The sequence below is a fragment of the Notolepis coatsorum genome, assembly GCF_963971535.1.
Source record: "Notolepis coatsorum genome assembly, chromosome: 18".
Taxonomy (NCBI): Eukaryota; Metazoa; Chordata; class Actinopteri; order Aulopiformes; family Paralepididae; genus Notolepis; species Notolepis coatsorum.
In genome coordinates this window covers 62191682-62206132 of record NC_140182.1, presented here as the reverse complement: position 1 = coordinate 62206132, position 14451 = coordinate 62191682, and the positions used below count along the sequence as shown (strand labels likewise).

Sequence of the window (14451 nt, the reverse complement as noted above, 5' to 3'; positions counted from 1 at the left end):
ACTGGATTTCTCTCACTGAACAAGTAAAAGGTTATACATACTGTACACAGGCCTCATATCCCTCCTATAGTTACACATACACACAGTCCTCATATCCCTCCTAGTTACACATACACACAGTCCTCATATCCCTCCTTACACATACACACAGTCCTCATATCCCTTCTAGTTACTCATACAAGTAAAAATAACTGAAAAAATCTAAAGCATGTATTGCTTTTTGTATAAAGTTGATCCATTGCATGTCTTTTAACATACTGCAAAACATTTCGTCAGTGTTTGTGAAGATTAACAAGTTGAAAATAAAATGGAACACTGATGTAATGATTGTTTTAGTTTTTACTGTTTATTACTTCTATATGTCTATATGTTTATTCTTCTGATTACCAGTAGCAGCTTATCAAAATATATAATCCCTCCTATAGTTACACATACACAGTCCTCATATCCCTTCTAGTTACTCATACAACTAAAAATAACTGAAAAACAAATAACCATTTATATTAAGCTCACATGCACAATTGTTAAAGCTTTCTCTACTGTACTTAGAGACACTCATAGCTATTTTACAAGAGGTAGCTCTACAGACCTCATACCTTTTCAATGCAATACCCTAATGGGCAGAACCACATTTCTTTACAATGCAGCAGTACAGTGGAATAATCTGCCCACACATGGCCTTAAAGAAATGGTTAAAGTAGTAAAGTCAATTGAATTAGAACTTTTTATAACGAAGGAAGCATGAGCATGTTGGCATTACTACCCTACCGCCTGCTAATTATATAGTTATATGTATGTCTTCGCTTGCTGTCTTGCTTTTATGTTAAGTGTATAGTAGAGCACCAATGGAAGCCCCTTGGGGCTATTGTGTTACATAAATGTATGTAAATGTGGGTAATGACTGCAGTGTAGTGTTATTTTTAATCATCAAATACACATAATTCATTCATTCTCATTTCCAAACCATACTTGGAAATGATAGTCGTATACTGAATCAGATTAGCAAAAGAGAAAACTCTCTGGCTCAATGTTTGGCCATTTTCTTTCCCATCTGCTGTTTTGTACATAAGTCGACTTCAAATGTTTCAGGGTTAGATAACTAACCTGTGATCTATAATGGGATAAAAAATGTAATCCAACAGCTGTTGGGTTTCCATAGTTTTGAAAGATACCATGTTTGTCAGAAAAAGGGTGGCTTGTTAGCATACTAAAGCAGGGTAACGCCTACATCGTGCTGCAGTACACCTTTAGTCCAGATCACACTGTTTCATCAACGATAATAGTATTTTATCATAAACGTCAAAACGTTGATGACCTGGATGATCTTTTTACTAGACCAGAGCCATTCGTTTTCAGCAAAGAACGTGGTTTTGGCTAGGGATGCACCGATCCGACTTTTTCAGTCCCGATACCTGGGTTTGGGTATCGGCCAATACCGATACCGATCCGATACCCATTGTCCAAATTCTTTTTCCAAAAAAGTTAAAAAATATATATATTTAATCCGTGTTTTTTTTTTTTTTTTTTATATATATATATATATTTAGATTTTAAGAATTGTAAAGGATCACAAGTGTGTTTTTGATTTGTTGTAAACAAAGACAGAAAATAAACTTCATTCATTCAATTAATAAACTGTATGCCTCACTGTCACTGTGTGGAAGAGACTGGGATCATTATTTTGTACAAGGCAACATCAGGCTTGACTTAAAACATTACCTTCCCAACTTAGTGAAACTAAATGTAACAAATTAACACATAGATATAAATGTACTGAATGGTTATTTCTTATTTTATTTATTATACATTGTTTATTTAATTTTTTCCGATATATATATATATATTTTTTACCGATAACAGCGGCCGATACCAATATCGGATCGGTGCATCCTTAGTTTTGGCGTCTTATCTCTTCAAAATGTGTCACAACAAGTTGCAAGACTTACGACTTCTCTATCTACCATCTCCCATCAATCAGATCATTCCTGGGAAGAAGTATGCCACACGCGTGGCCCCCAATCATCTGAACGTGTACATAAACCTGGCTAACCTGATCCGGACAAATGACTCACGGCTAGAGGAGGCGGATCAACTCTACCGACAAGCGATCAGCATGAGACCCGACTTCAAGCAAGCCTACATTAGCAGGTAAGATTGGTTTTTGGTTTTGTGACACCGTTTCTGCCATTAGTTTCCCGGTTTGCGCTGACCACAGGACTCTGAGTAAGCTAATAGCTTTGCATCCACTTCACTACTGGCAAGTATTTCATACAACTTAATGTTCAAAAACTATCCCCCGAACTATCCCTTTTAAGTGTGTCCAACAAAAAAAGGGGAATTGAACCTTTGGCATCTGTAATTCCTATTTGGACGACAATTCAGTCTATGTCTAGTAAATACCGTACTTTTCGGACTATAAGCCGAGGCTTTTTTCCCCATTTTTCGACCATGCGGCTTATATAACGGTGCGGCTTATATGTGGACAAAACCCGAAAATGTAAAAATCGAAATATTGCTTTTTTTACTGCATTGAAATGTTATTTATCTGTCCCCTTATTTGCTAAACTTAATACAACTTGTAAATGAGTTAATTCTTGTTATTTGTCTGACAGTATTGTGTCCCAATGCTGGTGGGAAGACTACAAACAGAAGCTGGGTGTGGTCTGTGCGTGTGCACTTAGCGAGGTGTTGAAACACAAGAATAGCGAAATGTTAATAATAATAATTTAAATTAAATAATTCATGACCCGAAGTCGCTGAAAGGAAGAAAGGAAACGACATCATAGAACAGGGGTGGCCAACCCGCGGCTCGCGAGCCGCATGCGGCTCTTTGCCCGTCAATGTGCGGCTCTTCCATCCATACATTTTTTTTTTTTTTTTTTTTTTTTACTTTTTTTTTTTATGTCACTCATTCCATAAGGACGTAGAATAAACATTTACAATTTTCTTTTAAATGGTCCATTTGCATGTTCTTGGTATCTGAATCTAGGGACATATATGGATCAGTGTCAGAAATAGTGTGTCTGTTACTAGGCTTGAGTAAATTGTAATGAACCAAAGGAGAATATCAATTCTATTTAAAAAAAAAATTATCTTTGACTGTAAATAACACCATGCTAAAATTGACCAGACCTGAAAAATCTAAGCAAATGAATAAAGGGAAGATGATTAAACAGAAGGTTTTGTAGATACAGTACTGAATTCTGCCATCTTTTTTATAATGTAAATTTCTCCACCATTCTTCATCATATTGCAACACCGTTTTTTGCAAGACGTTCACAGAAAGGTAGAGAAACTAACTGCGTTCTGTTTTATGGCAATAACGTTCAGGTTTGTGGGAGATAATCCCAAAAAATAAGAGAAATTAAAAAGTAAATCCAGAAGTCAGATGATTGACAGGGGCTGGTGTGAGCTGGGTAGGGTAGTTTTTCGAAATTTGAAAGCCCTGAGTCTCTTCCTTCAAAAGACTACACTCACTTTTGGCTGTGCCACTTCCTCCTGTCAATATGCGCCGGTTTCCGACTCAATGCCCTGAGATTTCTATAATCTTATATTTCACTAATAACAGTTAAAATAATTGGTAAACAAACATAATGCTGAAAATATACACTTTTACTGTATATCTCGGGCTTAAGAGGTTAACCCTGTGAGGCCCAAATTAAAAAGAAATTAGCAACTTCAGAGGCCAGAGGGTGGGACATATAAACACATTTACTATCAAATAGCATTGTGAGGCTGAACAACAGGACCAATTGACTATACATGTGCTTAAAGGGGAACTATCTTATAAATGGCTTTTTTCAGTGTTTACCATTGTTTCTTAGCTATGTGGACTTATATTAATAGGATATATGTCTCTAATTCTCATATTGGCGAATTCTTCCAATTCTCCTCTCACAATATTCACCCTCACTGAACTGAGTAATCTGAAAATGTGCATATCTGTGATGTCAGAGATTTCTCAGCTGCATAATAATGTGGCAGTTGATGTGGCAGTTGGCACCAGGCCACACAGTGGTTGGAGCCCAGCCTCAAAACGGCTTAAGATCTTGAGGTAGAAAAATGCGGTTTTTAGTACTTGATTAGAAATACAAAACAATGCATTTTTTTTGAAAAAAACCTAGGTGTTCCATAGACTCACAGGAATTGTGTAAAAGTGCCCAAATAGTGAAAGAAATAGTAAAATAGTTCCCCTTTAACATTTTTTAAATAAACATTATTTTTTTAAATGGCTAAAAGTGATTTTGTAATTTTGCAACCGTGGGTCTCACAGGTTACTTTTAACCCTGTGAGGCCCAAATAAAAAAGACATTAGCAACTTCAGAGGCCAGAGGGTGAGACCTATAAACACATGAAGGGTGCCGTGACTGAAAAAAAAGGTTGAGAAACGCTGGTATATGGTGTGGCTCTTTGTGGTACCACAGTCATTTTTTTGTGGCTCTTAGTCTCTGACTGGTTGGCCACCCCTGTCATAGAAGAATGAAAAGGAAACAAGAAAAGAAATTGAAATGTAAATAAACAATGGATGAACCCATGTCACTTTTTATTTATTTTTGTCCCCCTTTTATTTGTTTTTTGATTATTATGTCTTTACACTTATCATAACGTTATAAGTTATAGCAACTTATCTTGTGACAAACGCCAGTGTTATTACGCGTTGCACTGCACATAAAACGCGAGTCGGGCCGTTTTGTCATTAAACAATATTAAATCACATTTAGAATGTCACAAATTTTATGAGTGAACGAATTTCGTTAGAGTGTATTTATTGCAACCTAATGTCATCAGAAAGTAATTTAATCAACTACAGTTTAGTACTGTTTTCGCCTTGTCATCTCGCCCCTATATGCTGCACGCTCTGCCGTCAAGGCACACAAAGGGTTAAAAGTGTGACTTAACCCTTCGTGTGCCTTGGCTTGACTGCAGCGGCGATTGGAAGCCTGTTCTCTGTGTTATAGAATATAGATCTTTATTGTCATTGTTACAGTTGTTACAACGAAATTTTAAATGCAGCCCTAGGTGCTAGTAAAAATATAAAAACACAGTATTAAATTTAAAAACAGGAGTAAGGCATATAACATTAATATAAACAGGGGGGTGTAAAAGATAATTGCACTATCCCTTAATGTTGTGTGTGTGGGGGGGTGGTGCAAGGGAGACTTGTTTTTCATTGCTTCTCATTGTGACTCGTTGGTGTACCGGCAGCGTGCAGCGCGACAATCGGAATAAGAAATAATCTGGCTAGATTGACCCACATCATATGCAGTCAAGCCAACAACAACTTTCTTTTGGAAGATGGATTTTTACAGCTAACGGCCACTGGGGGACCTCCTAAATCTATCCTAAAAACGAAAGCAAAAGCTGGAGACCGGAAGAGTGCAGGTAGCGCACAAGGAAAAGTTGGAACCGAGAGACAGAACGAGAGCAAGACAGTTTGTGCAGTTTTCATGCACAACCCCTCATTATGGAAAACAAACGTAGATATGCATATGATGCAGCTTTTAAGTTAAAGGCAGTCAATCTGGCAGTAAAAGAAGGAAATTGCGCTGCTGCACGTACCCTTGGTATCAATGAGTCAATGGTGAGACGTTGGGGACGCCAGCGGGAAGAACTGTCTCAATGCAAAAAGTTTAAAAAAAAAGCGCTCAGAGGTAATAAAAGCAGATGGCCCGAACTTGAAGACTTTGTTGAAGATTGGGTGAACACACAGAGAGCAGGCGGCCGAGGTGTCTCCATTGTGCAGATCCGACTGAAGGCCAAAACAGTCGCCACCGAAATGAAAATTTTAGAAGTGGACCATCTTGGTGTTTCAGATTTATGAGACGAAAGGGACTGTCCATCAGGGTGCGGACGACTGTGTGTCAGCAACTCCCTCCCGACTACCAGGAAAAAATAACAAACTTCTGCGAATTCACACAAAGAAAGATAGAGGAATATTCCATCGGACCGGACCAGATCATAAATATGGATGAAGTGCCTTTGACGTTTGACCTGCCTCTCACTAGGACTGTTAACAAGAGAGGTGAATCGTCCATCACATTGAGAACCACTGGCCACGAGAGAACATATTTCACTTGTGTTCTTGGCTGCACAGCCTCTGGATTAAAGCTTCCGCCAATGGTGATTTTTAAACTGATTACAATGCCAAAAGAAAAGATCCCAAACGGCATCTCCTTTAAAGTCAACAAGAAAGGGTGGATGATGGAAAGCGTAATGAAGGAGTGGCTGAATGAGTGCTACGTCAAGCGCCCTGGAGGATTCTTTCGCCAAAAAAAAGCTTTGCTCGTTTTGGACAGCATGAGGGCCCATATCACAGAGTCTGTGAAAGCAGCCATCAAGAGCACAAACTCAATTCCAGCTGTGATTCCTGGGGGCACCACGAAGCATCTGCAGCCACTCGACATCAGTGTCAATCGTGCGTTCAAAGTGGCACTACGCGTTCAGTGGGAGGCGTGGATGACTAGCGGCGATAAGTCATTCACCAACACGGGGCGCATGCGAAGAGCAACGTTCCCTCAAGTTTGCGAGTGGATCCTGACAGCGTGGAGGAGTGTCAAAACATCCACGATCACGAACGGGTTCCGAAAGGCTGGACTGCTGCGTGATGAAGAGGAGGACGCCGCCACAGCTGAGGCCCTTCAGAGGCTGTTCGATTCTGACAGTGACGAAGAGGAGTTTGTTGGTTTTGGCGACAACGCAGGAGAGAGGAGAGTGGGTGACGAAGCCACCCTGAGCCTGTTCGTTTCTGACACTGAAGATGATGACTTTGGTGGTTTTAGTACGCAGGAAGAAGAAGAAGAAGATGAGGATTAATGACTTGACTTTTCTGGTTACAGCAGCCGTGTACTGCACCTTAGCCTAAAAGATGAAGACGAGGATTACCGGTAATGACTTTTCTGGTAGGCTGATTACCGTATATTTTAAGCAGCCATGTTACTGCAACTTTAGGCTTACTGTCGTGTTACAGGCACTTTATAAAAAACACATTTAATTGGGCATTGATATTGCCTCGTCAACTAAACTGTAAACTGGTTGCAATTCCTCCTCCTCCTCCTCGCAGTCAGTCGTCCAATGAGCAGAGTTCAAATAGGCTATAGGCTTCTAAAACTATTTAATATGCTAAACTTATTTTTTAATTTTAAAATTCAAATTTCTTTATTTAATTAGATTGTTCCCGACATAATGCTATATGCCCCGACCAGATCCTTGACTCCGTTGTGATACAGATTAATTAGAATAGTAGGTGGCTATCTTTTTTTTTTTTTTTTACCAGCTGTAGATCAATGCCGGTAGGCTTGAAAGTTTGTGTGTCTGAAACGCTATGTGATACTGTACAGTACAGTTTACACAGCACAGTACATGTTCTGTATACTATTGCACTAAATGGTAACACTTGTTATACAAATATGCAACTTGTTTGTTGAAATGTTAATAAATGGGAGCTTCTCCTCCTCCTCGCAGTCCTCGCAGCCAGTTGTCCAATGAGCGAGAGTTAAAATAGGCTATAGGCTTCTAAAACTATTTAATATGCTAAACTTATTTTTCTATTTTTAAATTCAAATTTCTTTATTTCATTTGATTGTTCCCGACATAATGCTATATGCCCCGACCAGATCCTTGACTCTGTTGTGATACAGATTAATTAGAATAGTAAGTGGATATCTTTTTTTTTTAACCAGCTGTAGATCAATGCCGGTACGTGTGCTGGGAGCGCAGTGCACACCGTTTAGGTTTGAACGTTTGTGTCTGAAACGCTATGTGATACTGTACAGTACAGTTTACACAGCACAGTATACTGTATACTATTGCACTAAATAGTAACACTTGTTATGTAAATATGCAACTTGTTTGTTGAAATGTTAATAAATGGGAGCTTCTTCAAACAGCCATCTCTTTCCCGACAATCCCCTCTGTGCACGAACCCTTACATATGGCAATTAAACATTAAAACACCTGCGGCTTATAGTCCAGTGCGGCTTATATATGTACACATCATTCAATTTAGCTGCTGCGGCTTATAGTCAGGTGCGGCTTATAGTGCGAAAAGTACGGTGTTTACTTTCTGCTTGCTTTCTCTCATAACCAATAACATGACAGCATGCTCTCCAGTGATGTCACATTTATGTACAGCTACATAGAGAATGTGAGGATATGGGTCCATTTTCTGATACAGAATTGATAGCTGTCCCCACTATTCCGAAACGAGTTACCAAAAACCCCACCCCTTAGCATGACGGACTGCCATGGCCTCTGATATCGCGTTGTAATTCTCCTGTGAGTCTCCACGCCGGCTAACCGCTCTCTCGACTGTTCATCAGTGTCAAGCTGTTGGCTAGAAGCCAACATTATGCTAGCCAGCCTTGTCGCTAGTCTTCCACCATTGGAAATCGGTGAATAATAATCAGACAGAATGTAAAAAATCGCTAACCAGCTACTTCATTGTCTCAGCAATTTTCATGTTCGCTCTCATTTACATTTACATTTTGTCATTTAGCTGACGCTTTTATCCAAAGCGACTTACAAGTTCTGTACAACAGGTCAGCAGGAAGGGTACAACAACTGTGGCAGCTAAGGGTCAAACGGTGTCAAACATGGGTGCTACAGTCTTGAGTGCATAGTAGTATAGACATATTAGCATAGTATGTAGTAATATAGGCAAGGTAGATTCCTTAGTAGCAGAGTGCATACTAATAAAAGCACAAAGGTTAATTGGCTCTCATCATCAGTGCTACTCACTCTGCCCACTGACAGCCTCTAAAACAGCAAGGAGTATGTACACTTTATACGTTCCTTGTAAACGGGCACAAATACAGAAATGAGGCATGAAAGTCCCTATTGTTAGCCTATTGAAATATTGTCATTCATCAAAGATGTGGGAATGTTCTCATATTTTTAACGACTGGTCTCCTGTTTCGTACTGTCGTAGGCCTAGGAATTATGTAGCAACCAGGGCAACGTGCTCCATGGTCAGCCAGGGCTTGGCAACCGGTTAAAGCACAAAAACCCATCTGCAGTTGGCGCTGTGAGGCCAACACATGTAAGCCAATGAAAACAATGGGGGGGGGGGGGGGGGGGGGGGTGGGCGGGATTTGGAGCTAAACTTCCTTGGGAATAGTTAGGACGCGTTTGAAGCTCATCTGGTTGCGGTTTAGAAGTCCACAAATTCAATCTCCAATTCACTGTCAACAATCAAACGGCTCCCATTTCACAAACAATAATGAGACAACAAAGCAGCCTTTGCTCTCTGGTTGCTTTACTTTGAGACAGGGTTGTTCGTGTTCATTAGGGCTGTCTCAACAAAACTATTTAATTAATTAATAGTCATAGGATTTCTGTCATCCTAATCAGTTGATTTGATCGACCAATCTGTAATTCATATATGATCTGTTTTCCATATTGTTGTCTTAACTCATTCCCTGCCAACAACGATTTAATACGTGTTTGTCCGCCAATCGTTGAACGCCAACCACATATATATACGTTATTTGATCGTTATTTTTTTTATTTGCTATTTCCAATCGTTATCCATCGAGGGAGCCTGTGTAACCATAGGGAATGAGTCTGAGATTGCAAAAGTCCAATACCACCGCCTGGTGGTATGCGGCCGATGTTGCACTCCCTTTGAGACTCTGTGTATGGGGCTGTGTGTCGATGAAATTCCTCCGGGCGGACTTTTCTAGTAACCTGGACCAAGGTCTTTACCCGATCGCATTGAATAGTTTTCGGGACCCCCGATTCATTATGCTGTGGTGGGTTATGTCGTGGCCCAAATGGACATACGATCTACCAGATGGCAATCAAATAATTGGAATATTCTTTTTGGAATCTCACCGGCCACAGGTAAGAGCAATTTAACGTCAATTTCAGCTTGATTGTGCCTTGTTTTCATAGTCATCACCCTGATCAGCGTATGCTGTTGTACTAACAAATGCTGTTATTGACAATCAATTAATCAGAAACGACCCCCCCCCCCCTTTCTTTTCTTTTGATCCACTTTTTCTCCTTATTTTCTATTTTTCTCCCATCCCAATTTCGTGTTTCCAATTCTCCCCTCCCCTGTCTTGAACGTTGCTCGCATACGCCCCCCACTGGTCGGTTATAGGGAGGATAGAAGCCTTGCATCACGTGTCCCCTCCGGTACATGAGGAGGCAGCCTGTCACATCTTTTCACCTGCCAGCGCGGACTCTCATTGGCGAGGTGTAACGTGTGGGAGGCTCACACTACCCTTGCCATTTCCTGTCTCTGCTGTGCAGGCATCCCCCAACCGACCTGTAGGAGTCGCTGTCCACAACGTCCAGATTACCACCCATCGACTTCCACCTGCTGACTCTGCCAATTGAGCCAGTATGACGGCCGGCCCAAGCCGGAGGCAATGCTGACACCCGGATTCAAGACCGGAGTCTCTTGCCTTGGTGATGAGCGCAATCTCCGCTGCGCCACCCAGCCGCCCCCCCCCCCCCTTCATGCATTTATGATGGAACATAGTATACCGATCATATGCATTTGAATTTTTTATTGTAGCGTGTATAGGGACGAAATGCCAATGGATTAAGTATAATATGCGTCACGGCCTATTACTAGCCTCCCAGGAATTACCCTAAACCGCTCTAAAACCATACTTATATTCACCACGGTATAAAACGGGAATGTATGGATGGAAGAATTATTCCTTTTTCACATCTTGAACTATAGATACTCGATGTCAAATGGGCCATAGTATTGCATCCATAGCTATAATATATAGTTATAGCCGTGCAAACAAGGTTAGCGACTCCATTGGTTTTAATGCGTGGCAGCACATACTAGTCATATCCCGTTCCCAGTGTGGCGGTCAATGAGTTAACGCAGATGAATGTAGTCATTGAGAGGTGCCTTTTTAATTCTATTTCTTATTAAAAGACCAAAGCATATTTATGTATGACATGCCAGAGTTGTGCTTGTCATTTTCCAGTATGACTCAAAAGAAAAACAAGGACACTTGTTTGCAATGCAAAGCGCATTTCCTGTGTGTCGCCACTAGGGGCAGAGTGGCTGACCGTAAGTTAACCTCTTCCACCATGCAGTCCATCGGCTGACTGCAAATGACATCACGTCATAAATCAATCTCACCAGACTGTTTGACAAAATATCGTTTTATTTTTCAAACGTATTCAAGTATAAACATCATAACCATGTCACAACAGCAGTTATAATGTATATTATCATCAATACGTTAGTTTACCAATAGGTTAAAGTGTTATTAGATAGATTTTCGTTTTCGTTTTGGTGTTTAGTTCGCGAAAGTTGACCATTTTGGAAAATAATTACATTGGGAATTGTAGTTTTTTGTGGCCATTTTGAAGAGGACACCGACAGCTTTCGATGAGCGTTGGAATTTTTCCGAACGACACTTCCCAAAGGCCTCTATGGGGTTTCAAGCAAATTACTTCTGTATGAATTTTTTTAATATGTCTTATTATAATAATAAACCACAAAATGTAACGTTATTGGTATATATTGAAGCGCAGTTAGTTTCTCTTTAGATTTTAAATTAGTTTCAAAATGGTGCCACCCTGGCAAAAAAAAAAAAAAGCGACTGTACATACAGTAGATTTCATTATCTGTTCGTATGCACGCCTGGTGATACTAAATCCAAATTGAACTCTGGCATTTGAAATATACGATTTGGCACAATCCATAAATGTGCAAATTGGCTATAATAAGGTCATTTATAAGCCTGCTATTCTATATTCTATAATAATATTTCAAATTGCATTGGTCCGGATGGGAGAATACCAGTACTGTATCTACAAAATCTGTTTAATCATCTTCCCTTTATTCATTTCCTTAGAATTTTTGTACACATGATCTCAAGAAGGTACTGAACGAGATCAGTTTTTCCATGTCTGGTCATTTTTAGCATGGTGTTATTCACTGTCAAATATGCAAAGAAAAATCATAATTCATATTCTCCTTTGTTTCATCACAATTTAAGCAAGCCTAGTAATAGACACAATATTTCTGACACTGGGAATACATTCACTGAGGTTCATAGATGTCCCTAGATACCAAGAATATGCAAATGGGCCTGGTAGAAGTGGAGCAAAATTCCATTTACTTATGTATTTTAGCCGGATTTTCAGAAAATAGGGCTCCGGGCGTAATAAGTTGAATGGGTGAGTTTGTGTCATATACTGTAGATGTTGCTTTGTATCTAAGAGTAGAACCGTAATGACCGATTAGTCATCAACTCCAATCACAAGGAAAGCAACTAGTGATTGGGGGATCAAGAAAAGAGGGCAGAGTTTGCACTCCCCTAAAGTTACCAAATGTACTTTTTGATGTAATTGATGTTACCAAATACAGTGCATGATACATTGCATGTAAGATAAGATAAGATATTCCTTTATTGATCCCCTTGGATCAAATTCATGTGTGCATTCTTTAAATCAAGTGGTGATCCCATTTAAATATGCAGTTTTTTTTTTTTTTTTTACTTAAATTTTTATTAACACTTATAGACAAACAACACTTACAGAAAAATGAAACTAACAACACAATAAGAAAGAATGCAGTGCACATAAATGGTTACATGGGTAGCATGGTTAGTTGTCTGGTTCCACTACAGTTGTTTTCCAGGTACTTAATACAAAGACTGATTGTGTACCTCCCTTAAACAGGTATAAAAATATAATACCTACTCAAAAATATTAAATACTGACTAAGGCATACATGTGTGATATGGGTCCAGAGACCCTCCTTGAACTTCTTTCTTCCCTTATCCTTCGTCCTTTTTTTTTTTTTTTTATAAAATTTCTCTTTGCCTTTTGATTCACCCATATACAAACCACATCATCCCTGAATATTAATACAACACTGTTAAACAGACATAAATAATAAAGTACAAAAACATAAAACAATTGTAATACCCCAAAAAAAATATTAGAAAATACTAACTAAAGCAAAAGTGTGTGACATGGGTTCAGAGACCCTCCTTGAACTTCTTTCCTCCTTTACCCTTCGCCCTCTTGTGTTGCATTTGGTTCTTCCTCTGTGATGTCGTTTTCGTTCCCTTTATAATCTTCCCACTTTCCCCATCTTTCCCCAAATTTCTCTTCCTGTAGCCTCAGCATGTGCGTTATCCTCTCCATATCCTGTATCTCCTCTACTATTCCTACCCATTGTGCTATTGTCGGTGGGTCTTCCTTGTACCACAGTCTCGTTATTGCTTTTCTGGCCGATATCAACATCATCTTTATTAAATATTTGTTCCCCCCTGTATTCCCTTGTGTGTCAGGTCCCCTAAGTAAAGCACCAGTCCCGTTTGTGGTAATCCGTATCATAATATTCTGATCATTGCCTCCCCTATCTCCTCCCAATACCCCTTCAGCTTCTGACATCCCCAGAATATGTGCGTGTGATTTGCCCCCTCCTTCCCACACATCCTCCAGCATGCTCTTTGTGTTGGTGCATACTTTCCCTTCAACTCTGGGGTTATAAAGAATCTGATTATGTTTTTCCATCCAAACTCTTTCCATATCCTCGATCCTGTTGTTGAATGTTGCACCTCGCATATGTTACCCCATTCCTTCCCTGTTATTCCTATCTCTAGTTCTCTCTCCCATTTCTCCCTTATGTAGTCTGTCGTGTGTCCCTTGCTGGTCATTATAGCCCGGTACAGTGCTGATATTACCCTTCCTTTCCCTCCTTCGTATGCCCTTACTATCATCCTAATTATTCCATTCTGTTCTTCGTCCTTGTCCCCTCTTATTTCTTTATTATAGTAATTTCTAATCTGTAGATAACTGAAGTGGTCCCTGTTTTCTAGTCCAAATTTCTCCTTTAATTTTTGTAATGTTTGCATTTCCCCCTTCTCTATCATTTTGCATATCGCTGTTGCCCCCCCCCCCCCCCCCCCCCTCTCCCACCTCCTGAATCCGTGGTCCAACCTCCCTGGTTTGAATCTCTTGTCATGTGCTACCCATCTCAGAACCCCTGTCTGTTTCTCCAATTTGTGTGTTTTTACTACTCTGTTCCATATGGTCAAGGTGCATTTGGTGATTGGATCTAACAGTCCCTCCTTTTCTTTGAATAGTTCCCTATCTCCCACCAGAGCTTGTATCTTGTATCCCTCCCCTTCTTTTTCAATGTCTTTCCATCTTGCCTCATATCTGTCGTTACACCAGCACGTCACTGCTCTCAGTTGTGCTGCATAATAATAATCTTGTAGGCTGGGTACTGCCATCCCTCCCTCTTCCTTTGGTAGTTGTAGTGTTTTATATCTGACCCGTGGTCTTATCCCCGCCCATATGAACCTCGATATCAGTCTGTCCCACTCCCTGAATTGATTCTGTGGTATTTGTATCGGTAGTGACTGGAATAGGTACAGTAACCTTGATAGTATGTTCATTTTAATGACCTCTATTCTTGAATTGAAGTCCAAGGGCATTACTGTCCATCTCTCTAAGTCT

General features: G+C 40.0%; 1 protein-coding gene across 2 annotated transcripts in view; it reads left to right on the top strand.

Annotated features, from left to right (window-relative positions):
* Window positions 1-14451, top strand: part of tmtc3 (transmembrane O-mannosyltransferase targeting cadherins 3) — a 241361-nt gene that overhangs the window by 203163 nt on the left and 23747 nt on the right. For both annotated transcript variants that reach the window (XM_084334576.1, XM_084334577.1), the window contains exon 12: window positions 1979-2148. In XM_084334576.1, the coding sequence (XP_084190702.1) occupies window positions 1979-2148 (170 nt within the window). The remainder of the gene's footprint in view (window positions 1-1978; window positions 2149-14451) is intronic.